At 56.3% G+C, this 27,897-nt stretch overlaps 2 protein-coding genes across 9 annotated transcripts in view; both read left to right on the forward strand.

Moving 5' to 3' along the window:
* ZBTB4 (zinc finger and BTB domain containing 4) overlaps positions 1-6,222 on the forward strand; it is a 33,790-nt gene extending 27,568 nt beyond the window's left edge. For all 8 annotated transcript variants that reach the window (XM_084806795.1, XM_084806792.1, XM_084806796.1 and 5 more), the window contains one exon: positions 2,448-6,222. In XM_084806795.1, the coding sequence (XP_084662921.1) occupies positions 2,463-6,206 (3,744 nt within the window). In that variant the 5' untranslated portion in view covers positions 2,448-2,462 and the 3' untranslated portion in view covers positions 6,207-6,222. The remainder of the gene's footprint in view (positions 1-2,447) is intronic.
* Positions 6,223-13,351: 7,129 nt separating this feature from the next.
* On the forward strand, positions 13,352-25,558 carry SHBG (sex hormone binding globulin). The gene is made up of 8 exons (XM_084806814.1): positions 13,352-13,721; positions 15,688-15,803; positions 16,620-16,809; positions 17,550-17,711; positions 19,447-19,615; positions 20,863-21,008; positions 22,514-22,733; positions 24,038-25,558. Exons 1-8 carry the CDS (start codon positions 13,620-13,622, stop codon positions 24,214-24,216), a joined length of 1,284 nt encoding a protein of 427 aa, XP_084662940.1. The 5' UTR covers positions 13,352-13,619; the 3' UTR covers positions 24,217-25,558.
* The last annotated feature ends 2,339 nt before the right edge of the window (positions 25,559-27,897 follow it).

The raw sequence follows: 27,897 nt of genomic DNA on the forward strand, positions 1-27,897 counted from the left end.
GATCCTGGGGAATACATGAGCTTATTCCTCACTCTTTGACGTATTCACCAAAGCTTTAGGCCTTAAACTTGAGCCAGGGCTCAGCCTTGGAACTTGTGAAGTAATATGATAAAACGTTCCTTTGGGCACGTGCAGAGTTTCTTTCACCACCGAAGGTAAAGCACAGCCAGCTCTAATTCAAGGCTTTAATTCAGAGCTGGGTTGAGGAAACATAGATGGCTCTGTGATAACTTTAGGTTCTCTCAAAAGTGGGGGGTGGGAGGGGATCAGGTAACACAATAACTCTGTTATCTCCTAGGAACTATACTGGAAATCTGGGGGCAGCGTGGCCTTCAGCCAGCTGGGTCCGTGGTGGCTTTTTGGATCTTGTGTCATGCAGAAAGCTGTAGATGCTGTCCACCGTCAGCAGAGTCCCAGGGGCCATCGAACGTTAGTGCCTAGAGACTGGCTTTGGGAGCCCTGAGGTCTCTTTAAGATGCCTTAAAGTAGAGGGGACTAGAGTGTGGGTTCAAGTGGATCTAGGATCTCTTGGTATCCACAGGTAACATGACAGGAAAAAGATCCCAGATGCTTAAGCTTTTGGAGTTCCCCCAGGGGTCCTGATGCTGAGTTTTGATCTCTTATTATTTCTTCCGCATTCATCCACACTGTAACCCATATTGTCACAATTAGTTTTGTCCATCATTCTCCCGCAAATTCCTGCCCCCCCGCCCATCACTGCGCCGCTTCTCCCTTCCCTTCCCCCACCTCTCTTTCTCTCTTCGTCATCCAGGCCTGTTTCCATAGAAACTCCCTTTCCGTTTGGATACTCCCGTCATAGCCAGGAAGGGATAGAGTGTGTGTGTGTGTGTGTGTGTGTGAGAGAGAGAGAGAGAGAGATCCCCTCAAGGAATTGTTATTGTATTATACACACATGCACACACTCTCATGCACTCTCTCTCTTCTCTCTCTCACACACACACACACACACACTCTAACATTCACAATACCCCTCTCCAGTCCCTATGGCCTGTATGTGCCTTCAGGTTGACGTGAGGTCTGGATACTTCCACCTAGGCCAAGGAAAGCAAAAGAGAGATGGATGGAGGAGCGTGTGTGATGGATGGAGGGGAATAAGAAAAACAGATAAGGGAGGCCGGATGGGCACCACTATTGTCCCCCCACCCCTCATAGTTTCTCACACGACTCCCATGTCTTGCAACGGAGGGGGTAATGCCTGCCTTCCAGGACCAGGCTAAATGCCATGGGCCAGGCAAGGTGCCAGCCCTTGGCACAAGGAGATGCTGGCCCGAAGGAGCCAGTCGAGCGTCTGGGGCAACGGGACGAGCCACTTGAACCAGCCTCAGTGCCGGCACGGAGTCGAAGGGGGCTGGGCTAGCTCGTCGGCTGTTAATCCGAGCTGGCACTAGACCTTGTTTCCTTCAGCCATTTTAGGCTGCCAGCTGGGGGAACTCCTTGAGCAAAATGGCTCCCAAAAGAAGAAGTGTGGAAGGGAGGGAGAAAGGTAAAGGAAGCACAGCTGTGGTCCCTGTGTAGAGGAATGGGGACCTCTTTCTCATACTGTAATCCAACAACTCCCAGCATCCCCCACCCAGCAGAGCTGGGAATCATAGTCCAACACATCTGGAGGGCGCCAGGTTGGCGAAGTCTTAGTCGCAGCTCAAGCCAAACATGCCTTTTTTTCTGCTGGGCTTTAGCCTGTTGATGCCGGGCCCTGGGCCTTGTTGTTTCTTGGCATGAGTCATGTTGATGGCAGCCCAGTGACCTTTTTGAACTGGCAATAAGCAGTGTCTCTGGTTCTGAGCCCCCCTCCTGGTTCCCAGAGTTGGCTGCTTCCTGCCACCCCTTCCTAAACAGGACATTTAGTCAGGGAGTGTTTCTAGCCGCTAGGCTGCCTTCCCAGTCTGGAGACTTTCCCTCCAGCTGTTCTACAGCTTTTGCTGAGAGATGGGGTGTTCTGACACATCTGGCCTGCTGCACCCTTTGTCCCCTGCTCCCCTCCTCTCTGCTTCAACCCTGTAGACCCTGTTCCTCTTCCCTTTCTCTCAGCTCACACGCCTGCCTCTTCTGTCTATGGCCAAAGTATGTCGTAGGCCGTCCTTCCCCTTCCTCCTGAATTTCTGGCTCCCACCCCACCCTAAAAGCCTCTTCTCCCTTCCCAGGAGAGACTGTACTCCAGCCCCACTATCAGCATAAAGGCTACCCTCCACCCAGGAAAACCTAGGATGTTTGGTTTCTCCTCCCCATCCTTTTGTCCTCCCCAGCAAACCTGAACCCTCACTCCCCTCCCTGATCCTCAAGGCTGTGTGCCTCCCAGAGTGTCTTTTAGGTCCCATCTCTACATTTCAAACTCAGTAGAGCCCCCCAGATCAAAGCCCCCATGTCTCCCCCCCCCCCCGGTCTCTTAGAGAACTTAGGTCCCCTGATTTCTCTTCCTCTTCCTGCAGGTCTGAGGGCGCGCGATGGCTCCTGTTGTGGAGGTCACAGACATCTGCCACTCCAGCTCCCTTCTGGTCCAGCTGAACGAGCAGCGCCTGCGTGGCCAGTTCTGCGACATCACTATCATTGCTGAAGACACCAAATTCCAGGCCCATAAGAACGTCCTTGCAGCCTCCAGCCCATACTTTAAGGAGGTGCTTTCGGAGGAGCCAGCGTGTCACCAGCCGAGCCAGATCTTGGAGCTTCCCGACATCCAGGCCGAAGTCTTCTCCGACATCCTCAACTTCATCTATAACTCCCGCCTGTCGGTGCCCAGCCCAGCTGCCGCCAAGGAGATCGGAGCTGTCGGCCGCCGCCTGGGCATCTCCCGCTTGGAGACTCTGGATGACCCCTCCGCCGATGCTGAGATGGAGGACTCCAGTATTGCCTCCTCCAGGCCATGTGGCTCACCGATTGACCTCACCTGCCCCTCCCGCTCGACCGAGCCTTCCAGCCCTGTCTGCTTCCAGGATTTGGCCAAAGCATCCAGCCCCGTGCGGGACACACGCCCCGACACCGAAACAGAGACGGCGAAGATCCTCTATAACCTCAGCTCAGTGGCGACGGTGCCGCCGCCGCCTGACCTGACGTTCATGCTGAAGGGAAGCGCTGGCTGGGACCGCGACAGCCCTCCGGGGAATCCTTCCGCAGCCTCCAGCAGCAGCGAGGCAGCTCAGGCGCCGGCCGCATCGGGCTCGTCCCCGCCAGGACCTTCCTTCCCAGCCAGTAGCACCTTCTGCTGCGGAAGCTGTGGCCGCTCCTTCTCCACAGCTTCTGCCCTCAGCCTCCACACGAAGCTCCACCGGACGCGGCGTTCGTTGTCCTGCCGGCACTGCGGGAAGAGCTTCATCCACATCAAACGGCTGCAGACACACGAGGTCCTGTGCAAGGACGTGGAGAAGCCCGTGGAGGGGCCCCCGGCGGGCGAGACGCTGCCCAGCCCTGTGCTGCCTCCCAAGCCGGCCGCGGCAGCGGCCTCTGCCAAGAAGGGCGTGATGTTCCGCCATCGGGGGCTGCCCCGCGTGGACTACGTCTCCGACCAGGACCATTTTGTGAAGGTGGTGGATGGCCACGTCATCTATTTCTGCACAGTCTGCGAGCGGTCCTACATGACGCTGTCGAGCCTCAAGCGCCACTCCAACGTCCACTCGTGGCGGCGGAAGTACCCGTGCCGCTACTGCGACAAAGTCTTCGCCTTGGCCGAGTACCGCACCAAGCACGAGGTCTGGCACACGGGGGAGCGGCGCTACCAGTGCATCTTCTGTTGGGAGACCTTCGTCACGTACTACAACCTGAAGACCCACCAGAAGGCCTTCCATGGGATCAACCCTGGCCTCATTTGTTCCGAGAAGACTCCCAACGGAGGCTACAAGCCCAAGCTCAACGCTCTGAAACTCTACCGGCTCTTGCCCATGCGCTCCCAAAAGAGGCCCTATAAGACCTACAGCCAGGGGCTGGTGCCGGATAACCTCTTGCTCCCAGCCCAGCCTATCCCCATGGCGCTCGGGGATGGTGATTCCTTGGATGGAAACTTGGTCTCCTCCTTGGGCACCAGTGACGTCGCTTCTGTCTTCGCTGCCAGCAGTGGCTCCTTAGAGCTGCCAGAGGCAGAACGCTTCCAGCGGCCAGAACCGGCAGGCGGCCTGGAGATGTCTGTGCTCCCGGCTGCTGACGAGACGGCTCCGCCGGACAAGCGGCCAGGGCCGCTGAGCACCGAGGGCCCCTCTGTCATCGCCTATGGGCGCCCGGCCTCTTCAGTGATCGTCCACAGCACTTCGGTGAAGTCGCAAGCCCCCTCCGTGATCACGTACAACAGCAAGTCTTCAGACGCGCCCTCAGATACAGGGCCCCCGCCACCCGTGTCACAGCCGTCGCCACCCACGGTTGTGGCCAGACCCATCAAAAAGCAAGTGCTGAAGGAATACATCCAGTCGCAGAAGGCGGAGGAGCGGGCTCTGGAAGAGGGCGGGGGCGAGCACGGGCACAGGGCCAGGGGGCTGCGTGCTGGACGAACCATGACGTATATGGCCAAGCCGGCCTACGTGGGCGCTGCCTCCGAAAGCCGGGCAGCGCCGCTCTGTCAGATCACGGTGCGCATCGGCGAAGAGGCCATTGTCAAGCGGCGCATCTCTGAAACAGATCTCATGCTAGACAAGGGCAGCCGCCTCGGGGGAAGGCGCTTTGATTTTGGCAGGGAGCAGAATGGCGAGAAGCAGTCACCGCTCCTGCCAGCACCCCATGGCAAGCATGCTGAGAGGGGCTACGCCAACGAGAGTGGTGAGGAGGAGAGTGACCGTGGGGACACCGAAGACCAACTCTGGCGGCCCTACTACAGCTACAAGCCCAAACGGAAGGCGTGTGGCAGCGGCGGCACCAGCAATACCACGCCGAAGGTGAAGAAGTCGCGGTGGCGGCGGAAGCTACGCTCGTTGCGCTGGATGAAACGGACAGAGAAAGAGGAGGCGGCGGAGGTGGAGGCAGCCATGGAGGAGGCCAGGGTGAGGCCCAGCGAGCCAGCGTCTGCTGAGGGGTCTGGAGGCCTTGGCGGTGGTGCCTCTGAGGGTGAGGGGATGGACCAGCCCCCCAAAGTGGGGAGTGGCCGGGGATCGGAGTGGAAGCATGAATGCAGTGTCTGCGGCAAACTCTTCTCCGCACTCAAGAAACTGAGGAAACATGAGCGTGTGCATGGGCGCGTTGGCAAAGAGGACCAGTCCCTGGCCCCATTGCCGGCCACTCCCCACCGTGTAGGCCGCAAGCCTTTGGTCAAGTTCACCTGCGCCCACTGTGCAAAGGTCTGCAAGACCGCCGCGGCATTGAGCCGCCACATGAAACGGCACGAGGGCCAGCAGCTGGAGCAAGCCCCATTGCCGGCCCTCACCACAGTCATTGCCTATTCCAAGAAGACCCCCGATGCCCCCCCGCCAGCGCCTGTCGTCAAGGAGGAGACCACGCAAGAGATGCAGGTGTCGTCCTCCAGTGGGGAGGCCCCGGTGTGCCCCCAGGAGGCACCAGATGCGGGGCCTGTGGCGCTGGAAGCGGCGCCTTACGATGGGCGTTCTCTAGCCCCAGTGCCTGCCGAGGAAGACCCACCCCCGCTGGGAGGAAGCAAGTCTCCTTTCCCCGAGGAGCTCACAATCTGCCCCCCGCCACCACTGCACGTGGCCACCGGCCTTGCGGAGATGCCCCCGAGCCTGCCACACTCCCTCCAGGACCCTGTCATCTCGCACACTGGCCTGGTCCAGAAAGAGGTCATGGCACCGCCAGAGATGGAAGAGGAGCGGTACCCAGTCCAGGAGTACCCCCTGCCGCTGCTGGTGCCAGGCAGCTGTCGGACCCGGAAGGATCTGGAGGACAAGCCCTCGTTTCTCGCTTACCCCAGCGCCATCCAGTTCAACACCATGGGCAAAGCGGGCGGCAGTGATGGGGAGGGCAAGGTGAGCTTCTATCCAGATCCATACCCGCTAATGTATGGCCACCAGCTCCTGGCCGCCTATCCGTACAACTTCACTCTGCCGGTAGCCTTGAACATGGTGGTGCCAGATGAGAAGGGGCAGCCCCTCCCCTTCCTGCCCAGCGTCTTCAGCTACTCCATGAACCCGTGCCGGAGTGAGGTGCACGATGGGGGCGCCGGATCCAACGGGGGCCTGTCAATGGGGGGCAGCACGGCGCGCGAGAGCAGAGGAGACCCTGCCACCTCAGAAAGGCTGAAGAAAGGAACCCTTCTGTGAGGGACGAAGGGAGGCTGGTGGCGGGGGACAGCGCCATAAATGGTTGGGGCAGGTTGGGGGGAAGGATGTGGCAGGCGAGGGCATAGCAAAATTCCCCCTCTGTTCTGAGCAGGTTGCTGTGGCAGAGGTGCGAATCCAGAGATGAGTGGGGGTAGCCACCTGGCCAAATATATCCCTCCCGCTTCACATCAGGGGCGTATTGAGTGGGGCACGGGAAGACGTTTAAAAAATAGCAAAAATAGGTACAGGGTAATTCCTCTTTCCCTTCCCTGCACCCCCCCACCCCCGGTCTGCCCCGGCTCCCAAATCCCCTACGAATGTCCTCTTGCTGAATAGACACAGCTAAGAGTGAATTTGCACAGCCTGGCCCCGCCCCCTGCCCCGTGCCTGGCGGTGTCTCGCCATCCGTTCCTGGCCGTGTCCTATCCGCACTCCCTGTTACCTGTGCTGGACACACAGTGCTGCAAGGAGGAAGAGGAGGAGCCTCCGTTGTGGGCAGGGTTATTTCTCAGACCCTCTCACCAGGGGGTGCTGCTGGGTTTCTCTTGTCCTTCCAGCCTCGCTCTCTCGCTCCCCTTCCGCCGCCTCCTCCTCATCACTGACACTGGTTTTCTGTAAGGCGAGCAGGGGGGGTTGGGGGGTCTTGTTCTGCAGAACGATCCCCTTCGCTTGCACCCCCGTTGCCTTTCCTTGCTCTCAGCCCCTCTCCTCCTCGTGCCCAGAAGTTCAGATCTCTTGGGCCAGGGCCAGGCCTCCTCGTTTGCTGTCTGTGCTGAGCAGCTGCCAAGGGAGCAGGAGAGGGGTTTATTTTATTTTTTAGTGGGCGCGTTTTGTTTTGCAGCTTGCATGAGATGAATCACATTTTCCTTTTGGCCTGAGGAAGGCAGCGAAGGGGGGGGGGTGTTGCCTGAGGCATCCTGCTGGGCTAGGGAGGAACTGAGGGACTCTTCTGTGGGCTCTGGGTCTTTGGGAAACTTCCTTAGCCCAGAAGGCGAGAGGCAAGCGAGGGAGGTGTTGCAGAAACCTACTTTGTATTGTGTATACCATGCTTCCCCAACCTGGTGCCCTCTGTGCTGGCTGGTGGATGATGGGAGTTGTAGTTTAACACACTGGACAGCTCCAGGTTGGGGCAGGTGTATATGCACACTTAGGCAGAGGGAGATGGCGCTCGTGGCCACCATCTTAGTGTGCCCTTCTGGGGGGGGTGTGTGTGACCAGACCGGGTTCCACTGTGTACTGTTGATTTCAGTTTTTTGCAAAGCTCATCCTGCCTGCACAAGAGGGGTCTTTGGCCCACTTTGCAAAACTATCAGTATAGGTCCACTCCACGTCCAGTCTGTCATCCCAAGCAGCACAAAGGGATCCCCCCCCCATGCTGAAATCCCTCAGTACAAATGACCTAATATCAGCAATAGGACCATTTTAATTGCATTTAGCAGTCAAAGAATCTTTGTTTCGTGTCTTGTTTTTTAAGAACTCAACCATTAAGCTGTCTACCTAAAAAGAGAGAGAAAGCCCTGCTCAATGCAACAGAGAAAAAAGTGTTTTCATATGCATGGCTTTAATTGTCTTTGAGCCTCATGTGGAAGAGAGAGCTAAAGAGAGGCATTTGTCATGCGAATGAGCATCCTGGCCCCTGAGGGTTTTATGTCTACATTACAAACCCCATTTAAGCACGCCCAGTTGTAAGCCGTATTGAAATATCCACTTCAGGCAACCAAAATGTTCTTCCTCCTCTCTGCTTCTCTTGCTACAAACCCAAAAAATAAGTATTGAATATTTTTTAGGATAAGGGAAAATTGAGCCCCCAGTGCTGCATTCCAGAAGAAAACTTGGGCACATTTTGAGGAAGTGAAAATTTATTTTTACCAAGGAAAAAAAATAGCAGTTTTCTCATTAAAAGCCAAAGGTTAGACATAGTGAACTTTTTAAAAAAAATCCTTGAGTTAATTGATTATTCCCTCCTCCCATTATGAAAAACACAAATTTCAATGTATCAATATCTTTCCGAAAAAAGGACCAAAACAGTGAAAACATTATAGAAACGACTCAGTTTGGGTGTGCAGGGCATGGGGGAGAATTGATAAGTGCTGTATCTAGGGAAAGTGCATGAACTTTAAAAACAAATAGCAGGATTTTAGAAAACAATATATGCCGATGTTTTAAGATATCAATTTTTTTTAAAAGCGGGGGGGATGGAAATCCAGAATTTTGCCTCGAGGTTTAGGAGAACAATTGAGGGGTTCGAGGGAGGGGGGGAATTGCATTTTAATGCTTAACCCTTTAGAAGGGTTGCAGAACATTCCATCTCCGTGGGCAGCGCCTCTCCATTTCATGGAGCCTGTGCTGGAGAACGTTCTAGTGGATCCCCACCTGTTCCCCTAACCCTGGAAATCTCACCCGCAGCTCAGATCGGCTCACTCCCTAGTGTTAAAACAAGTGCACACTTTGCCCCCTAAACTCACAGCCTCCTTACACTCTTGTCCACACTGCTTCCTTCCTGAAACCAGAAAAACTGGCCCTGGAGTGGGGCGCTTGGAACAGAGCCCTCCTACCCCAGTTACCAGCTTTAAGAGTTAAAACCTCTACTCCTCCCTTATTTTAAGGCAGTCTTCCCCAGCCTGGTGCTCTCCAGATGGGTTGGACTACAACTCGCAGCAGAGCTGGCTGGGGGATGCTGGAAGTTGTAGTCCAGCCCATCTGGAGGGCACCAGGCTGGGGAAGGCTGGAACAGGGCTGCTGCAATGGGTGTGTCGTTTGGGGCACACAGGAATGCAGCAGTGGAGACTCAAGGGGAAGTGAGCAGCAGGGTGAGGTGTGCGGGCGGGCAGCCCCTAAGCAGGTAGCACAGGGCCAGGCAGGTGTGCGTTAGCATGTGTGTGCTTTCAATGTGTAAGCTTTGCTTCCAGAGAAAAGGCTTCCACTGTGATGCCCTTGGAGGGGCCCCATGTGGCTTTTGAACCCTGTTCCAAAAGAGTGAAGGGGCAGGGAGAGGGCCGCAGCTTGCAAAACGGCACCAGCGCCAGTGCGCAGCTGTACGGTCCAGTGTCATGTGGGAAATGCACTGCAGCACAAATGTCTCTTTCCCCGCCCCATGCACTGCTGCACTGTACAATGCAAGCCCCTCTCCCCTGGCTGCAGGTGGCTGCCTCTTCCACTGCCTTGCAGCCTGCCACCTTGCAAGGGAGGTGTGTCCGCAGTTGCGCGCTCGCAAAAAGCTCGCACGCTCCTCCCTGCTTCATTGCAGCAAAATAATGGAATGCACATTTCTGACCCCTCTCCCCATCCAGCAGTGCTGATCCTGTCTTGCCCCCCCCCACTCCACTTTTGTTGCAGTGACGTCTTTCAGTGCAGAGTCTCTCCCCCCCCCCCCCGGCCTGGGCAGTTTATGCTGCAGCGTCAGATGCATATTCCTCATGGCCGTTTCTTCCCTGGCCGCTACTGCAGGACTCCCAATTGGCAGCAGTGGCGTTCCTGTGCACCCTTTCTGCAAAGCAGCTAATGCACATTCCTGGCCCCTTCCTTCTTTGTGCTGCACCACCAATAAGAAGGCACTGCCGGGGTGGGGGGGGGGTTGTGAACTTCCTGGCTCTCCCCCCCTTATTTATCTTGCATAAGTGAGAGTAAAAAGACATTTACAAAAAGGTGGTGTCATTCAGGCTGGCCTTCTGGAGTGAACTCTTGAAAGAGCTTCCCCCTTCTGTTGGGACCTGGCACTCCTGCCGCCCGTCCTTCCCTCTTCCAGATTTCCACAGGGCCAAGGATGGGGGTGCATGGGGTGGTATGTGTGCATGCAGAGGGGACAAGCCCAGTGGCCCCAGGCTTTTCCTAGAACAATGGCTTCTAAGTAGGCCTGGACTGGATTTTCATTCTATCATGACGGCGCCTGTCAGGTGGGGAACCCTGATCCCAGCTGGCCTGCAATGCAGACCTCCCCGGCCTCCCCTGGCTTGCAGTGACTGCAATGGGGCTGCAGCATCTTGGAGAAGTCAGCAGTGCACTATTGCTTTTACTCCCACCACGGGCAGAGGGGGGGTGCCAGGCAGTTCCTTCCCACCCTTCCCCTGGCAGGTTCTTATCCTTGTAGGAGCAGCTCTGGCCGCTGCCCCTTTTTGCTGCTGCCGCCACTGCTGCAGTCTACCAAGCGATGCATTTCCTGGAGTCACTCTTTGCTGCATCTCAGCAAACACATTAAAAGAGGCCCCCTGTGGGTGGGAGCATAAGGGAACAGGGTTGGTGATGAAACAGAGCGAGCGAGAGAGCACCAAAGGTATTTTGGGATGGTGCCCCACCACCCCTCCAGCAGGGAGGAGGTGCTCTGGGTCACCGGGGAGGGGAGGGTGTGGGGGGGCAGCGAAGGGCGGTCACTGACATGTACATAGCTGTCCGTCTCTCCGATCTTTTGCACTTTGTCACTGGGGGGGGCTCTCAGTGATTGTTGACCGTTTGCTACTGAATGTAACTTGTCTTATTTTTATTTTTTATTTCCTAGAAGCACCTCTAGCTAGTTTTATGGCACTTTAGAGATTTACTGAAACCGTTTAAGGAGAAAAAAAAGGAAAACGATACCAAGGGTTAAAAAAAAAAATAGAAAAAACTACAAGAAATGTTAATAATAATGAGGAGGGTAAATAATAATTTTCGCCGCTTTTTCCCGGTCTCTGTTCCAAGTGTGACAGTGTGAAGAGTCCGTTAGACAAATACCGTATTTATCTTTCTGCATCTTTGTGTGTAACTCCAATAACTTCTTCAGAATAAAAAGACAATTATATGCTCAGCACAAAAGTGTTAAAGCGCAAGCCCCCCCCCCCACTTTGTGAAATGGGCGCTGTCTCCTCCAGGAACTCTGCCTGGCTCCCGTTTTGTCTCTTTGCGTAGAGAATGAACTCTTGGCCAGCATGCGGCAGCTGCACTGCAAGCTTAAACTTGCCTAGAACTAGTTTAACTGCCGTAGCAAAACACAAGCAAAGAACGCTGGGGTTCTTGCGCATCTACACTTCCCAGGGTTTTGTGGACAGTTAAACTGGCTTCAATTTGGTTCAGAATCTGTAACAACGGGATGCTGCCTCTGGGATGGGAGTGGCGTTTTATCCTGGCCCTCCCCAATTCAGCCTGTATTCACCCCTGGGTTGGCTGGCGCTGCATATGCAAGGTTTGGCATGGGTGTGGCTGTCCTGGTTTGACTCTAAAAATAGGTACTGGGTTTGGTGTGGAGGCTGGTGGATCTGGCTGCACGGGCCATCATTCTTCATGCCCTCCGTGGGCTTGTTTAGGAAGGTTTCTGGATACATGTTTCATGAGCAGTTAACTGCTTAGGGGTGGCTCTAATGTGGGACAAAGGGAAGCAGCTCGGGATGAGCCCCATGAAGGATGGCAACGTCAGAGACAGAAAGATCTGGGGTGATGGGAATTGTAGTCTGACACATCTGGGGGGCGCGAGGTTGGGCAAGGTACATTATGGCGTTTGGAACTGGCTACAAAAGTCAACCCCTTGACCCCCAAAGTGGTCTTATGTGCATGCCCAGGGTCAAGCCTGGGAAAGCAAAAGCCCTCTTTTGGCCTGTGGTTTTTAGGATTTGAAGCATTTCCCTTAGGTCGATAATTTTAAATAGGGCAAGGGTAGGACTGAATTTCAAATTTACACATTTTTGTTTGGCCTTGAGACCAAGGGAGAGGGAACATGGTGGCTGAGACTGTTCTCCCTCAAAGCACCAATCTGGCAACAATCGCTTCTGCCTGCTCTGGGCCTAAGTTAAATTTGGTTCCTCTTCAGTGCGCACATGAACTCATCTGTGGCCCGCTAAGACGAATCCAGCCATAAATGCCAGGTCTTTGCCCCCGCACCTAAAACCCTTTGGTGCTGTTGCAACCCTGTACAAACACGGCCTTTTGGCTTTTGGATGGTGACCGTTTCACTTTGCTGAGAAATCTCCTAAGGGTGCAGGCTGGCGGCTGAGAGGGACCCAGTCTTTCTAATGGGTGCAGACTTTTCCTCGAGGGGAGTTCAGCCTGAAGCCACGTGCAGGGGCCAGCACTGCAGAACACTCTGCAGAATGTTTCAGCCCTTGGGAGGTATCTTCCGGGGAGGGGTGGGCATGGAAATACAACTCTCCGGGGAGCCTGATGCACCAGCAGAAGAGAGGGATTCACAGTGGGACGGACACGTGAAGTAGGTGGGTGGGGAGGCTGGGAGAAGAATGAAACTGCAGCACTCAGATGACAGGCCAATCTAGATCAGCCTTCCCCAACCTGGCGCCCTCCAGATGTGTTGGACTACAGCTCCCGTCACCCCCAGCCTATGGTGATGGGAGTTGTAGTCCAGCACATCTGGGGGGCACCAGGTTGGGGAAAGCTGACCTTAAGGCACCATCACCCCCCATATTCCTTGCTGGGGGTCCAGATGTACTTGGGTCCCTCCCATGTTTTCCTGCTGCTTCTCCCGTCTTCTCTTTGCACAGGTAATCTGGTCAGAAACGAAGGGCGGGGTGGGTAGCTGTGCAGTGCCTTTGCCTGGAAGCATGCCTTCTCTGGTCCGATGCCTTGTTTTTGGCAGCTCCCAGCTGGCAAATCTTGCTCACGCCTATTAGCGGGCCAAGGCTACATGCAGCTCTATTCCAAACATGGCCTTGCAAGGAGGAAGGGTGCGGGGAAGCCATGCACTTTCCCCGGTGGAAGACAAGAATGACGCAAAGCGTGTGGTCTGCAGGAGATTTGGGCCAGGCATGAAGGGGGCACAGCATTTGGGAGACGGCTTTGACCGAGCTGCAGGCAGTCCAGCTAAGGCTTGTTTTGCTGCCAAGCAGCATTCGGGGAAGGTCTTGCAAAGCTGATGGTGTGACTTAACATTGCTTTGCAAGGGAGCTCCACAGAACTTGCAGAGTGTATCACACCTATCCCTCTTCTCTGCCAGACCCTCAAGCTCTTCGAAGGCATACCTCACACCTCTAATCTTGCAGAGGTGCTTTCTGGGACCCTTGCTTTGGTTTGGCAGATGAGCTTTAGCAAAGCTGACATCCCCCACCATTGAATGTGAGCTCACGTCACTGCTTAGATAAGGCTGCTTTCTAGCATTGTTCAAATAGAACTAATGGAAAAAGGACAAGGCACTCTAAACTGGTAGAGGAGTGTCACGCCCTGCAAAGACTAGTTTGACAACTCTTGCACCACTATAAAGGATGATGGATTGCATCTACAGCCCGCAAAGAGCCAGAGAAGACTTTTGGGGCCCAAATCCTATCTCCCACCAGCACAAGTGTCTGTCTAGCTGCAGACCTTGACCCTGGAGAGTTTATGTCAACAACCACTCCTGACAGCGCAGAATAAGCGGTGTTTGCCCACTCTGCGTTCCAACGGCAGCTCCAGTCCCTCCTAGACCCTGTGGCTCTGCAGCAGCTCCCCACATCCCCCCTGATCATGTTTCCCATTGCAGCTTGGCTGCTGCTTCTGATGATCCCTGGTCCCCCCTGGACAACAGGGGAGATGTCCCAAGAAATCGAGGGCAGATACAATTCCAAGGTGAGTCTGGGGTGGTGGGCCAAAGGGTGGCTTAGCAGGCAAACAATGGGCAGCGGTCTGGAAAACAGGCCCCCCACAGGAGATTTGGGGGCACATGTAAGCCAAGAGGGGGGCAGGGGCTGCTCCTCCCCCATTGGGCAACAGGCCTCAAGTGGGGTCCGGTTCAGCCCTGGAACCAAATGTTGATGCTCTGGCTCAGCTTTGGGGCATCTAAAGCTGGATGTCTGCGTATGTCCAGAATGTTTCCCCCTGATTCATCACAGCTGGTCCTCTGGGCCAGGGAAAATGGCATCCAGTTCTTTTTTTAGAAGGGAAACAGTGCTAGTCAAGATCTCCGGAAAAACATGACAGGATTGCATCATACTCTTTGTGTGTGTGTGGGGGGGGCCAAGAAACCCCCTAATTTGAACCCCGTTTTTAAATTCTGTCTGCCCTTGCAAAGCCACAGGTCTCTGCCTTTGACAGCTGCATGACAGGAGGACCTCAGCAGGTGAGGTTTTTCTTGAGGCTTTCCTAAAGCATCACAGGTCAGCTTTCCCCAACCCAGGGCCCTCCGGATGTGCTGCTTACAACTCCCACAATCCCCAATGGCCATGCTAGCTGGGGATGATGGGTGTTGTCCAACCCACCTGGAGGGTTCTGGGCTGGGGAAAGCTGGTGTGAGATGTGTCTTGGCTCTTGCTCCCACAAGGTGGGGGTTTCATGCTTTGGGATCTGTGTCACCTTTTTCCTGGCAGGGGCTTTTTGCACGACAGGCAACAATCTGAATAGATGCTGTCCCCCCTGGGGGAATTTCTGCCTGTCTTGCAGCTAATCCAGCATACGAGTTTCTGCCAGGTCTTCTTCTAGACCTGGTTCCCTCCAGATGTGTTGGACTTCAGTTCCCATTGGCACCAGCCAGCATGGCCTGTAGTTGGGAATGATGGGAGTTGTAGTCCCAAACATCTGGAGGGCATCAGATTGGAGAAGGTTGTTCGAGTGGATTCTGCAAGCCCTGTCGAAGTGGCTGGTGTACACTAGGGCCCCTGCACCTTTCAGAGTCGCACAACAGACAGCCCCTCAAGAAGTGAAAAATTCACTATCTCCAGATCTTCATGCCAGGAAAGCATTACAGGTTGAATTTCTGCCTGTTGCACAGCTGTTAAAGGTATGTGAGCCTTGCCTGGGCCTAGACGGTGAGAGAAGGTGGTAACCCAGTGGAGGCTGGGGGCTCCGAGGTCAGTGGGGCAGTGAATCAGCTCCGGGTTGCAGTCGGAACTCCAAAGGAGCTCTCCCAGGGGCAAAGCAGAACTCCTTTAGACTGAAACCCAGAACGGACTCGCCGCCCCACTGACCTCGGAGCCCCCAGCCTCCTCTGTGGTGAGCCGTGGCACGGTTCCGTTTTAATTTTGCACATTTTACTATAGAAGGATAATCTTGCTTCTCATGTAGAGGTCTGTAGCCTTCTCTGCTTTGACACGCTGTTTCCTTGGAATGGAATATGACGCTACTTTAACTGCCTTTGTTGCTCCTAAATAAACAAATCCTGGCTGTTTTAAGAATAAAAGGCAGAAAACACAATATATCGCTTTGAGAGTTATTTTTTCTTAAACACTCCGCAGCACTAATAATCCACAGATTCCATTCCCGCAAGACAGGGAGCGCGAAGGAAATGCTGAATTTACAACCACTCGGAGCTGCATCAAAATGAGGCCCGCTGTTAATGAATTAATTAATTTTTCTCAGTCCTTTCCGGGGGGGGGGGGGGAGGGGAGGAGGGGAGGGGAGGGCCGGGCGCGCAAATCTCACGGAGCGGCACCGCCACCGCGTGGCGTTTGGACGCAACGAGCGCTCTCCGTTTCCATCCCAGCAACGGCGGCACCTACTGGCTCTCTCTGGTAGCGCCCAGTTCGCATTAGTCCTCTGCGGATCGATGCTGCCACTCAGTGGCCAACTGCGGGGCTAACGGCCATTCTCTCTTTCCCAGTCTGGCCAGTGCTTCCAGTCCCTCCCTGGCGAGGCACGTGCTCTGAACCTTGGACAGAGATGGGGAGACCCCTCCCCAGCAGCCACACTGTACATTGATCTGGAAACAGTGACAAGGTAAACAAGCACTTGAACTCTGGCGCGCGTGTTTGGGGGCGGGGGGGGGGGAGGTTGGTGGCTTCGAATTGGATTGGATACCTACATCTTGAGCAGCTGCAGGGTGGCTGGAGATTTAACAGGCACGTTTCCTGCCATCCTACCATGAAGATTCAATGAGAGAGGCAGGGGGCAAAACCCGGTGGTCGGACGCATGATTGCCAGCGAAGGGCCCACGGGGCTGGGAGAGATCTCTTCTTGGGCCAGTGGCGAGCCGCAGCAAGTCAGCACTGCAGAACCTCCATTCCTGGGGCCAAATTTGGCCTGCCTGGGGTCCTAATCGAGCTCTCTGGGGTTCCCAGGAGGCCATATCTGCCCCACACACCCCACCCCTTTCCCCCAGCCACGGATCGTTTGGTGTTTCCCAGCTCTTCCCTGTTTTTCCCCCACTCCAAAAGGTTGAAAAGCCTCTTGTAAGCCTGAGTTACTGTCAATGAGAGCTGGAAGCTAAAACAGGCTGGGATTTCCAGTCTTTGGCCCCACCAGCTTTTGGCCCCACCCACCACTGGAATGTTGCCCAGCCCTCCGGCTGAAAGAGGTTCCCCACACATGGAGTAGATGGTGAGATGGGCCAACTCTGAATCAGACAGCTTCCTAAGTTTTGCAAAGCTTCTCCAGTGGAATTTCTGCCTGCCAAGGAACAAAAGCCCTGCCATGAAAAACAAAAACGGGGAAAACCCAGCCACAGCGGAGGGCCACCCTGGAGTCAGGAGAAAGCCTGACTTCATCCCAGGCCTAAGCGAGGCCTGGCTCCAATCCTTGATTTCCTCTCCCCAGCGCTACCTCCTTTTTTGACTTCCGCACCTTTGACCCGGAAGGTGTGATTTTCTACGGGGACACGAGCCCAGGCACTGACTGGTTCATCCTGGCGTTGCGCAGGGGAAAACTCGAGATGCAAATCCACAACACCGTCACGAAGATCACCGTGTCTGGGGGGCGGCGCCTTAATGACGGCCGGTGGCACCAGGTGGGCAGTGTGTGATGTAGGGGAAAGGCACGTCCTCCTTTTTAATTTATGCAAATAAATGCACACCTCCATTTGCGCCTCATCTGTGGGTGCCAGGAAGTGACCTGCAGCTGGTCTTGAACCTGGGAGGTGTCAGACAGCAGTTTAGCTTGTGTGCTGCCATCCACCCTTGTGACAGCTCCACCCTTCAATAATGGCTCCAAAATACTGTCAAGTAAAAAAACAATGTCCCAACTTCGGGTCTCCAGGAGTTGCGCTACAGCTTCCGTCATCCATGACCAGTGGCCGTGCTGGCTGGGGTGACGGGAGTCACAGTCCAACGTTTGGGGATCCAAGGTTTGGCATACTGCATGGAGCTGCAGCAAGAACAGTTTCTTCCCTGGCCAGCCAGCACAAGCCAGCCGATGTGCTTCACCCCGCTCCAGGAGCTGTTGACACACCAGTCATGCATCACAGCACAGTGGCTGGTTTCTTTTGGTTCGAAAAGCGTCTGTGCTGATTGTGCGGCACTGAAGGGCTTTGCGTGTGTGCACCAGTCTTAGCTGTGCTGCCATTTTGCTCGCCTCTGTGGTGCCGCTGAAAGGAATGGCTTTCTGGGGAGGCAGCTGAGCTATACAACAGCAATCTTTTAGCCTGGGCATTTTTAAAAACTGCCCTCTCCTTTCCTGCAGGAGTAGAAACCTGTGGGGGTGGGCAGGCTGTGACTTGCATGTCCTAGTTGTACTTCCTCCACCCTACAGATCATGGTGAAGAATGAAGGGAGCGCCATCCTGTTAGAGGTGGATGGGGACGACCACCTGACGCTTAACCACGTTTCTCATCCCATCATTGATCGGCCCATTCCTCTGATGCGCATCGGAGTCGGGGGCCTGCTCATCCCCGAGCAGGAGCTGCTGGTTCCGGTGAGACCGCCTAGCCTTCCCCCATGCCAGAAGGGCTGCAGCCGGCGGACGCTGGTGGCTCCGCAGTCAGTGGGACAGTGAATTCGCTCTGGGTTTCCATCAGAACTGCTCCACACCTTGGACAGCAACTTTAGAGTTCTGACTGGTTCAGACTGAAACCCAGAGCGGATTCACCGCCCCACTGACCTCAGAGCCACCAGCCTCCTCTGCTCCATCGTGACCACATAGAATCATAGAATAGTAGGGTTGGAAGGGGCCTATGAGACCATCGAGTCCAACCCCCTGCTCGGTGCCGGAATCCAAGTCAGAGCATTCCCGACAGATGGCCGTCCAGCCTTGTTTTGAATGCCTCCAGTGAGGGAGAGCCCACCCCCTCCCCAGAGAATGGGTTCCATTGTTTTTCCTGATGTTCCGCCGGAACCTGGCTTCCTGTCACTTGAACCCATGATTCCGTGTCCTGCACTCTGGGATGATGGAGAAGGGATGCTGGCCTTACTCTCTGTGACAACCTTTCAGGTACTTGAAGAGCGCTATCCTATCTCCCCTGAATCTTCTCAAGGCTAAACATGCCCAGTTCCCTCAGTCTCTCCTCACAGGGCTTTGTTTCCAGTCCCCTGGTCATCCCTGTTGCCCTCCTCTGAACCCTCTCCAGCTTGTCTGCATCCTTCGTAAAGTGTGGTGCCCAGAACTGGACACAGTACTCCAGATGAGGCCTAACCAGTGCTGAGCAGAGGGGAACTAGGACTTCGCAGGATTTGGAAGCTGTGCTTCTGTTAATGCAGCCCAAAATAGCATTTGCCTTTTTTGCAGCCACATCACATTGTTGGCTCATATTCAGCTTGTGATCTACAACAATTCCAGGATCCTTCTTGCTTGTAGTATCGTTCTCGCTTGTAGTAACATCTCCAGCGAGGGCTGGCATAGACCCACAAACGAAACCCTGTGGGCCTGAGGACAGCCAGTGTACACCACTTGTCTTCAGCCTTTCCAGACCCTTGGCCCAAACGTGCATTTGGGGAACCACTTCTTAATTATTATTTTTTCACCATATATTTGCATGTTGGTGGTGTTGCTGTTGACTCACCTCAGGGCAGGTTGAGACCCAGGAATGCAGGGGTCCCCCTGATTTATATTTTGTTTTTTGAGGATTTCTTTAAAAATTCAACGTATTTTTTTAACTGGGGGGCTGGCATGCTGCAACGCAAAGTACCAGCCCCCGGTAGCATCTTTCTGCCCAAGAACGCTTCGGGCCTCACATATCTGAGCTGCAACAGTTTGTTTCCTGTGAAATGAGTGTTGGAGCAGAAAAATTGGGTTCTGGCACTCCGGCCCCACTCTGCCTTGCTCATTAGGTTTGGGGGGCAAGTGCCCTTTCTTTCAGCCTCCCCCATTTGCCTTCTGGGAAATGGGTGTTTTGTGACCGGCCACGCCCACCATGGCAACCATTTTGTGAGAGCAGCCACGACACTGCCTCGAAATGCCAAATGTGCCCCACCGACCCCCGAAGTGCGGAGACCCCCCCGTGTGGGTCACGACCCATCGCTTAACCCCCCCCCCAGGTGTGCTGGATTGGCCCTCCCATCATTCCCAGCCAGCGTGGGAGCTGTAGGCCGACGCATCCGGAGGGCCCCGGGCCGGGGAAGGCCGCCGCGCGGACCCGGAGAGCGGCCGGGGCTTCCGCGAGCCCTCCGCGCCCCCGCTCCCTCCCTGCCCCTCTCCCTCTCCCTCCCTGCAGCTGAACACAGCCCTGGACGGCTGCATGCGGCGCTGGAACTGGCTCAACAGGAGCGCCGAGTGGCAGGAGGCCGCCTCCCTGGAGGACAAGGGCGCCAAGGGCTGCTTCCGCGCCCTCCGCCGCGGCAGCTTCTTCCCAGGAGACGGGCTGGCCGCCTTCTCGCTCGCAGGTACGGCCGCGCGGGGCCGCGACCGGGGCGGGAGGGCCTGGGCGCTGCGGCGGGGAGCCGGGCCGCGGGGAGCTTCCCGGCAACCCACCGGCGCCCAGCCCGCGCGGGAGCAAGCCGCGCCGAGCCAGCGGGCGCAGGACCGCAGCCGGCTCGCCGCGCTGCGGCTTTGCGCGAGGGGCGCGCCCCGGGCGCCCGCTTCTCCCTCGGGGGGCGCTTCTCCTGTGGCCCAGCGGCGCGGCCTCCCCGGCCGGAGCCCTCCCGACGGGCTGGACCGCAGCTCCCACAGCCCCCGGCCGGCGGATTCCGGGGGGCGGCCCAGCCCGTCGGGAGGGCTCCCGCCGGGGAAGGCCGCGCTGGCAGCATCCCCGCCGGAAGGGCGCCCGGCCGTCCAGCCGGCCGCGCGGGTTCGTTCCGCTGCCCTGGGCTCAGCCGGGGCGAGGGCGCCACAGTGCCGTCCAGCATCGTCGCTTAGTCCGCGAGGCACGCTGCGGAGACCGGCCCGCGCCGCCCCGCGCGGCGTTGCGCTCTGGCAGCGGCGGCGCGCGGGAGCCTCGGGCCGCTGCGTTGGCCGCCCCAGCGGGAGCGTGGCGCGGCCCGGGCGCCGCACCCCTCGTGCGGCGGGGGGCCCTGGAGGCCGGCCCGAGCCGCGGCGTCCTCCGCTGGCGCGCAGCAGAGCCGCGGGGCGTGGCGGGCTGGCGCGGGCCGGTCGCGCCGGCCGCAGGCTCCGGGGCAAGGCACGCTGCGCGGCCCGCCCTCGGCGAGTGCCGTCCTCGCCGCCAGCCGCGCTGGCGCCTCCCGCCCTTTCCCGCCAGGCCCCGCTGGCCGGCGCGGCGCGGCCTCCCCTGCGCCCGCTTCTCAGCCCGCTGTCGCCTGGGCCGGCGGGGGAGCGGGCGCGCCGCCACGGGGAAGCGGAGGAGGAGCAGGGCCGGGGCCCCGCCGCGCGTGGGCCCCGGGCAGCGGCCCGACCAGGCCTCCCCGGCGCGCCCAGCCCTGGTGCGCCCTCCGGGGCGAGGCAGCGGGCCTCTGCATCCCCGCTGCTGGGGCGCGACGGGGCGGGGTGCGCCTTTCCACGCGCGACTCGGGGGCTTTGCCGGGGCGCCGGGCTGGCTGCCGGGGGGGCGCGACAGGCCCTTGGCGCGGCGCTCCTCGCGCGGTTGGCCCAGCGCAGCCGCCCTTCCGAGGGGCTCTGAAGCAGCTGGCCGCTCCCTAACCGGCTTCCCGGGCGCCCCCGCCCTCTCCCCCCGCAGCTCTCCCCGCGGGAGCCAGTCCGGCCAACGGGAGCTGGTCCCTGACTGTGGAGATGTGGGTCGGGGCGGCCCCGCAGTCGGGGACTCTGCTGGCCGTCGCCGCCTCGGGGCAGACGCCGGGGCTCCGCCTGGACCTGCAGCGCACGGTGAGCCGACGGCCGGGGCAGGGGCCTCTCCGGGCCGGAAACCCGCACCCCGGAAGGCGGCGGGGGGAGGCGGCCCGGGCCCGCGGCGGGGGACGGGCGCCGCCCGCGAGGCACGGCAGGAGGGGCCGCGGGGGCCGCCCGACCCATCGCCCCGAGCGCCGGGTGGTTTTTTTTAAATTGCCATGCAGGGGACGATGTTCTAGGGGGTTGCAGCTGGGCAGGAAAGCGGTAACGCCCCCCTCTGCGAGTGCCGCAAACTCCCCCCCCCAAACGCGCGCGCGCGCGCAAGAAACGAAACACAACCCATCTCCCTGCCTGGTAATTAAGGTTAGAAAATATATATATTTCTCCATTGATTTGGGATGTTTTGGGGCAGGGAGCAAATAAATTGAAGAATTTATTTTCTTTGAGACAATATGGATGAGAAATTAATTAGCCAGCTTTGCCACTTGTGAAATTCAAATAAATCCTAATAATTATTTCTACATTTGCATATATAGATGTAAATCAACATGTGCACATTTTATGCGAATGTGTGTCCTTGGGGCTCCAAATCACAACACCCCTGGGGAGGGGAAGGCTACCATCGGCTGCTACTCATGATGGCTGTATATTATGTCCAGCATCGGAGGCAGTACGCTGGGGAGCACGTCCTCACTTGGCCCGCTTGGGGGCTTCCCACTGGGGCACCTGGCTAGCCACAGTGCGAACAGAACACTGGACTGGAGAGGCCTCAGGTCTCATCCAGCACAGCTCCTCTGATGTTCTTATGAATGTGGCCAGCAGAATAAGAGGACATGTGGATGAGCAGCAGGCTGGGAAATCCAGGAAGCCAAGCAGCTGCTCTAGCTTAGAGTCCATTTGTGCCACCTCAGCAGTGGAAGGGGCAGAGCAGACCCTCTCTCTCTTTCTCTCCCTCTAGACCAGGGGTGGGGAACCTCCTTCAGCCCAGGGGCCAAATTCCACTTCAGAGAAGCACTTGGGGGCCACCTTCCAGGGGTGGGCAGGGCAAAGGCAAAAGGGGCAGTTGCGGAACACACCAGCACCTTTTCCCATAAAGCTCTTCCTGCAAATGATTTAAGTCTCCAGAGTGGCATTTCAACCTTTGAGAACGGGGAGGAAAACAACACAAAAGCCGGGCAGCCGCCAGAAGTTCAAAGGGTGGGGGGGCGGGCGGCAAGGAAAGGAGGTGTGGCCGTCTTGGGAACCTGGCGGGCTGGATTTGGCTCCCGCACTGGAGGTTCTACTCCCCTCTTCTGACCTGGCCCCCCCAAGCATCCCTCCAAGAAAGGAGGTGGGCCGAGGGGTCTCAACTCCTGCAGAGTTGTTGTTGGGGAACTTTGCCACGGGTCAGCCACCTGCAAAGATCCGCCATCTAGAAGGGGCCCGGGGGGTCGGAGGTGGGGCCTCCAACCGTCTCTTTGCCCAGTGTCGTCCTGTGTGTCTGCGAGTTCCAGGGACCCCCCCACCCGCCCAGCCTTGTGCCCTTCCACTCTGCCCTCTAGGACCTGGTGCTCCAGCTGGGTAACAAGACGGTCCTTCTGGCCCCGCTGCCGGAGGGCGGCTGCCTGGATTCGCAGCTCCTCCTGCACCTCGCTCCGTCCTGCCTGACGCTGCGCCTGGGCGACGCCGAGGCCTCTGCGCCCATCGCGAAGCCCGACTTCGAGATCCTGCGGCGGACCTGGCTGGACAGGAAGGGAGCCCTCATCGTGGGGGGCTTGCCTGGTACGTCCCCCTCAGAACAGGAGGATGGAGCCTTGGGAGGACCTGATAGAGGAGGCCGGCGCCGTTCTTATGCTTTAGCTCTGCGTGATGGAGCAGCCGTCCCCAAACTGGTGCCCTCCACATGGTGGGGAATGATGGGAGTTGCACTCCCACCCATATGGAGGGCACCAGATTGGGATGGCTGCCTTGAAGCCCTTCAAGCAATAACCTGCTGGGCTGAAACATGCCCTGCTGAAGATAGATATGTGCTCGTCCAAGTGTCCCATCAGCACCTCTTGGCTAGTATCCATGCCTTATAGCCCATCATCCCCTCCCCACTCTTCCTGCCAGTGCCCAGCACTATTTCTTTTAAAGCTGGGAATGGTGGAAGTTGTCATCCAACACATTAGGAGGGCACCAGGCACCTTGGGCCAGCCTGTCCGGACCCTGAGCCCCCCTACATTGGCACATCATCATATAGCCCTGCTGTGGACCAAGCTGCTGGTGCATCCAGGCTGGGATCTGGTTTCCCACAGTGGCCGCCCGGATGCCCCAAGGGCAGCCCACAAGCAGGGCATGGATGGAACGACCCTGTGCCCTATGGGTTTTCTCCAACCTCTGGCAGCCGGGGCAGACTGCGTTTGCCCACAGAGATTCCGCTGGGCCGTCTGGGCAAACAGGCGCTGGCGGACCTCGCATCCTCCAGCCATGCCTTTGTCTGCTCCCCTCTTAAAGACCTCTACGCCGGCAGCCGCACCACATCGGCAGCTTTGCGAGTTCCTTGTATTAATGACACTCTATGAAGAAGGACCTGGCTGGGTACGATCGCTTCACCCTGGGGTCTCCAGTGTGGTGCCCGTGTGCACGAACGTGTTCATGGACACCTCTCTTGCCCCCCCGCCGGGCTTCAGGCCCCTCCTGATTTTTATTTTAATTTTTCAGACTTTTTGAAATTAATTGTTTTAAGCTGGGAGGCTGGTACACTGTGAAGCAAAGTGCTGCCTTCTGATGCCATCTTTGTTTGGCTTCCAAAGCGGACCTCACATCCCACCTTTGCCTTGGACTTAGGTTCTTGGGTGGGTCACTTTTCTTTTAGTCTCACCAGTTTGCCTTCTGGGAGATGAGTGTTTTGTGGCTGTGCCCACCGTGGCAGCCATTTGATGAACGGGCAGGCCCCTCCCCCATGGCAGCCATTTTGCGAGAGTGCCTCTGAGACCCTCTCAAACGTGCCCACTCACCCAAAAAGTTTTGGGACCCCTCGCTTACGTGTATGTAAAAAGTTTCACGCCCCTTTCCTCACCACGACCCATGGATTCCCTTTCCAGGACAAAAACTATCCACGCCGGCCCAGGACGGGCATTTCTTCCGCGGCTGCCTGCATGCGATCCGAGTGCAAGGCCATGAGCTGGACCTCGATTCAGTCCTATCCAGGAGCAGCTCCATCTGGGCCCACAGTTGCCCTGGAGGAGACAGTGGCAAAATTGACACAGACGGGGGGCGTTAAACTGGGGCAACGACGCCGGCTCCCTGCTTGTCTCCCGTGTGACCGCCCGCCTCTCGGGCTAGGTTGGTCGCTCATGCGCCGCCCAAAAAGAAGAATCCGATTCGCATGACATTTATATACGCGAATGTATATGTATAGGTTCTAATTTAGAAATAACTGTAATTTAAATAGAGATTCAATGCGTCTCACTGTAGGGGGGGAGACCGAGCAGGTGTGCCACCTGCTGCTGAGTGTGACTTCAGTGGTTCTTTACCTTTAACCCGGGCTTGGACTGGACACCCCTCCAGTAAAAGACACCTTCACATAGGTGACTTGTCTTCTGCCAGTTCTCCAAAACGGAGGGCTGCCCCCGTAGAGTAGGGCACCTGGCCACTCTGGGGCAGAAATGACAAAATAAATGTGTACATCCGAAATGATGTGTGGCAGCATCTTCTGAGAAGCAAGTCCTGCCATTTGCTGGGGCCAGCGCCCAAGTACGTGTGTGAATGACTGCAGCCTTAAACTCAGTTTACGAAGGGTCAGTTTACGAAGGGTCAGTTTACGATCATTCCTGGCCCAGGGACCAGGGCAGGAGAGAAGGTGTTGCAGAGGAAGGCCAGAAGGCGTCGTCTTCAACATGTCATTGAAGGCAGGACAGGGGCAAACTCGGGCTATATTCTTGGTGAGAGGACAGGAGAATTACAAGTGCACAAGAGTGTTCCTGTTAGGAATAAGGGAGAGATTGGTTTGCATTTTAATGTGAACGTAACTTACTTTACCGTTTTAAACCAAAACACAGTTATTTGAAATGTGCAGTTCTCAGAATGCTGCAATACAGTTCTCTAGTCAAAAACTGCATACAAAAACAGCATACATTGGGGGGAAGTGCAGACAAAATGCACATTAGGGGACAATGTGCAGAAAAAAGTGTGTAGTTCTTATGCAGTCTTTAAAAAAAAAATTTCACTGCTGCGGAAACGAGATGAACCAGACCTAAGACTGAAAAAATGAGAAATGTGGAGAAGCCAAAATGGACCAGTTTGTCCATCCCGATGAAAAGCTGTGCCATGAAGGAGCATGTGCTGCGTTGTCTGCAGCTGCCAGGCATGGAGGGCTGTGCGGTGGAGATGTAGTTGAAGGAACCTGGAAATGCTGTTACAACCATATTCTTGCCCAGACCCCAATTGTGATTCAAACTCAGCATGTAGAAGAACATAAGAAGAGCCCTGCTGCATCAGACCCAGGGCCCATCCAGTCCAGCATTCTGTTCACACAGTGGCCAACCGGCTGTCAGCCAGGAACCCACAAGCAGGGCATCAGTGCTGCTCATGGGTTCCTGGGCTGCCATGTTTAACCAAGGAATCCATTAAAAAAAAAATAACGAAGAAGGTGACCCCGGTAAAATTGGGCACCTGATACATAATTTTTACTGCAAGTGCTTATAAAAAGTGCAGATGACTGCTGTGGTATCAAAAGGACCCCCCCCCCCTCATACCCAGCAGGGCCCTGGTGCAGGAATTCTTTTGGCCCAAGAGCCAAATTCCATTTTGGAGCTTCTCCAAAATGGAATTTGGAGCCGCATCCCAGGGTGGGGCGGGGCCAAAAGTACCAGCGTCTTTAAGCTTCAAGCTCTTCCGGCCAGCAACTCAGCCTCAAGAGAGGCCTTTCAACCTTTGAGGATGGGGTAAAACTGTACAAAAGCCAGGAAACCACCAAATCCTCAAGAGTTGGGGGGAAAGGGGGTGGGGCCTTCTGGGGAATCCCAGGGGGCCAAATTTGGCCTGAGGGCCTAAGGTTCCACAACCCTGCAATGGGGGATGCTTCTTCCAAGACCCACATGAGAGGCCACGCCCTTTGCATAGTTATTAGCGACTGTGGGTGGCTTTTCAAACATAACTGGCAGGTGTGCCCCCCGACCCAGACTGGAACTCTGGCATGTCAGGAAAGGAAGATCTAACCATTCTTGCCTTCCTGGCTGCAATTCCGATCCGGACGGGGCGGTGGGATGCGCCTGTAATTTACGTGTAAAACATTTATGCAGTTTGCTAATTGTGTGGAGGGCTCTGCCTCTAGTTTTGCACCAAGTTGGTGCCTGCTGTGGGTGTGTCATCTAAGAACGGGGGAAAAAATGCTGCTTCTGGGTTCTGAGCTATTGTTTTATTCAAACGCAAATTATGCAGATTTAAATTGATAGAGGTGATCAATTGATATGCTCAATTACAACTTCCTTAGGTGGGTTGGAGCTCTAATCTTTACAGTCAGTTTGTTGGCTGTAATTCATATGTATGCAGAAGGCAGTGAACCCGAGATAGGTCCGTCAACATAGGGTTGCGCACGTGCTCAAGATTCTGTTCCGAGGGAGCTCACGCCTTGTGCCACGCAGTGCAGCCTACTGCCGCCTGTATGCATTATGCAAAACAAGCCAATTTGCTGTTCGTACCCTTGTGAAGAGGGGCCAAGAGCTGGCCAGGGCACTGAGGCCCTGCCCCGTTTCTACCAGAAAGTGCTCGAAGCTGTTCTTTTCGGCTTCTGGAAGATCACCGAGGGTTTGCTTCCAAGCTTAGCTTAGCTCCTATGAAGGCTAGAATCTTGCTTTCAAAAGAAAATTAGAAAGCTCCCCAAGCTGGCGCCCTCTGGTGGTGTTGGATTGCAACTCCCATCATTCTTAGCTGCTGGGGGTGATGGGAGTTGCAGTCTGACATCTGGAGAGCACCAGCTTGGAGGAGGCTGGTAGATCTCAAACTGGCTGTGGTGTTAAAGGCGCCTTTGCGTGTGGTGTGTGACGTCTTGCTCGTGGCGGCATCTGGAGCCGATTAAAGATGCGATCTGGAGGCTGCAGTTAGAAATGGCGGCCGGGGGGGGCTGATTTCTTCACCTGCTCATGTGCATCCCAGAGCTGCTCCCATCCCAGTTTCCACACAAGGGCCAAAGCGTTCTTCAGCTACGTCGGAAAACTGTTCTGTTTCTTGTTACTGTATACGAACTGTTAGTCCTTGGCAAAGGGAGGCCCTGACCTCCCGGCTCCCCCACCTCACCTGCCCTGAACACCCAATGCTGTGGAACATACAGCCACCCCAGCTGGAAGCTGAAATGTGGGGGAAGCGGTTTCCAAACAGGCTCTGTCCGTTAGAGTCAGGTGCCCAAACAGTCGATAAGGCAGCTTTTCCTGACCCGTCTCCTATCCCTCCCTTCTCCACCTTGTCCTCATCTAATGCCCTGGGGGGCTGGAAGAGAAAGTGAATTAATGAAATGCTCTAGAAATTACGATGCTGATGATTGGATACCATTTCTTGTTCTTCCTTCCACACCAGATTGTGGAGCCTCGGTATGAAACTGGGACCACTGTCTGCCCTCCAACTTCTTGCCTGATAAAGGGCCTTCAGGGTGTGCACCCCAGTTCTGTGAGGGGTGTGTAGGCTAGTTGTTAGAGGAGGAGGAGGAGGTGGCAAGCAGAAACCAGACGTCCGCTCAGGCTTTTGCACTGGATCCAAAAGGGAAGTCGAGTCGAGTCTGACCAAGTGGGGCAGTGAGTGAGGATTCCCGGCTTCTTTCCCCAACGCCAGAAGGACGCTGCGGCCAAGCAGCCATACACCGCAGCCCCAAATTGTGTCACTGTTATAAACGCCGCGCACGTGGCCTAGTTCTGGAGGCGGCCAGGACCTGCAGGGCAGCGGGAGTCCTGGAGACTGCTGGGCTGCCCCT

The sequence above is a fragment of the Heloderma suspectum genome, chromosome 6 (assembly GCF_057233095.1).
Source record: "Heloderma suspectum isolate Gila_16-S chromosome 6, 16-S_ref, whole genome shotgun sequence".
Lineage (NCBI taxonomy): Eukaryota > Metazoa > Chordata > Lepidosauria > Squamata > Helodermatidae > Heloderma > Heloderma suspectum.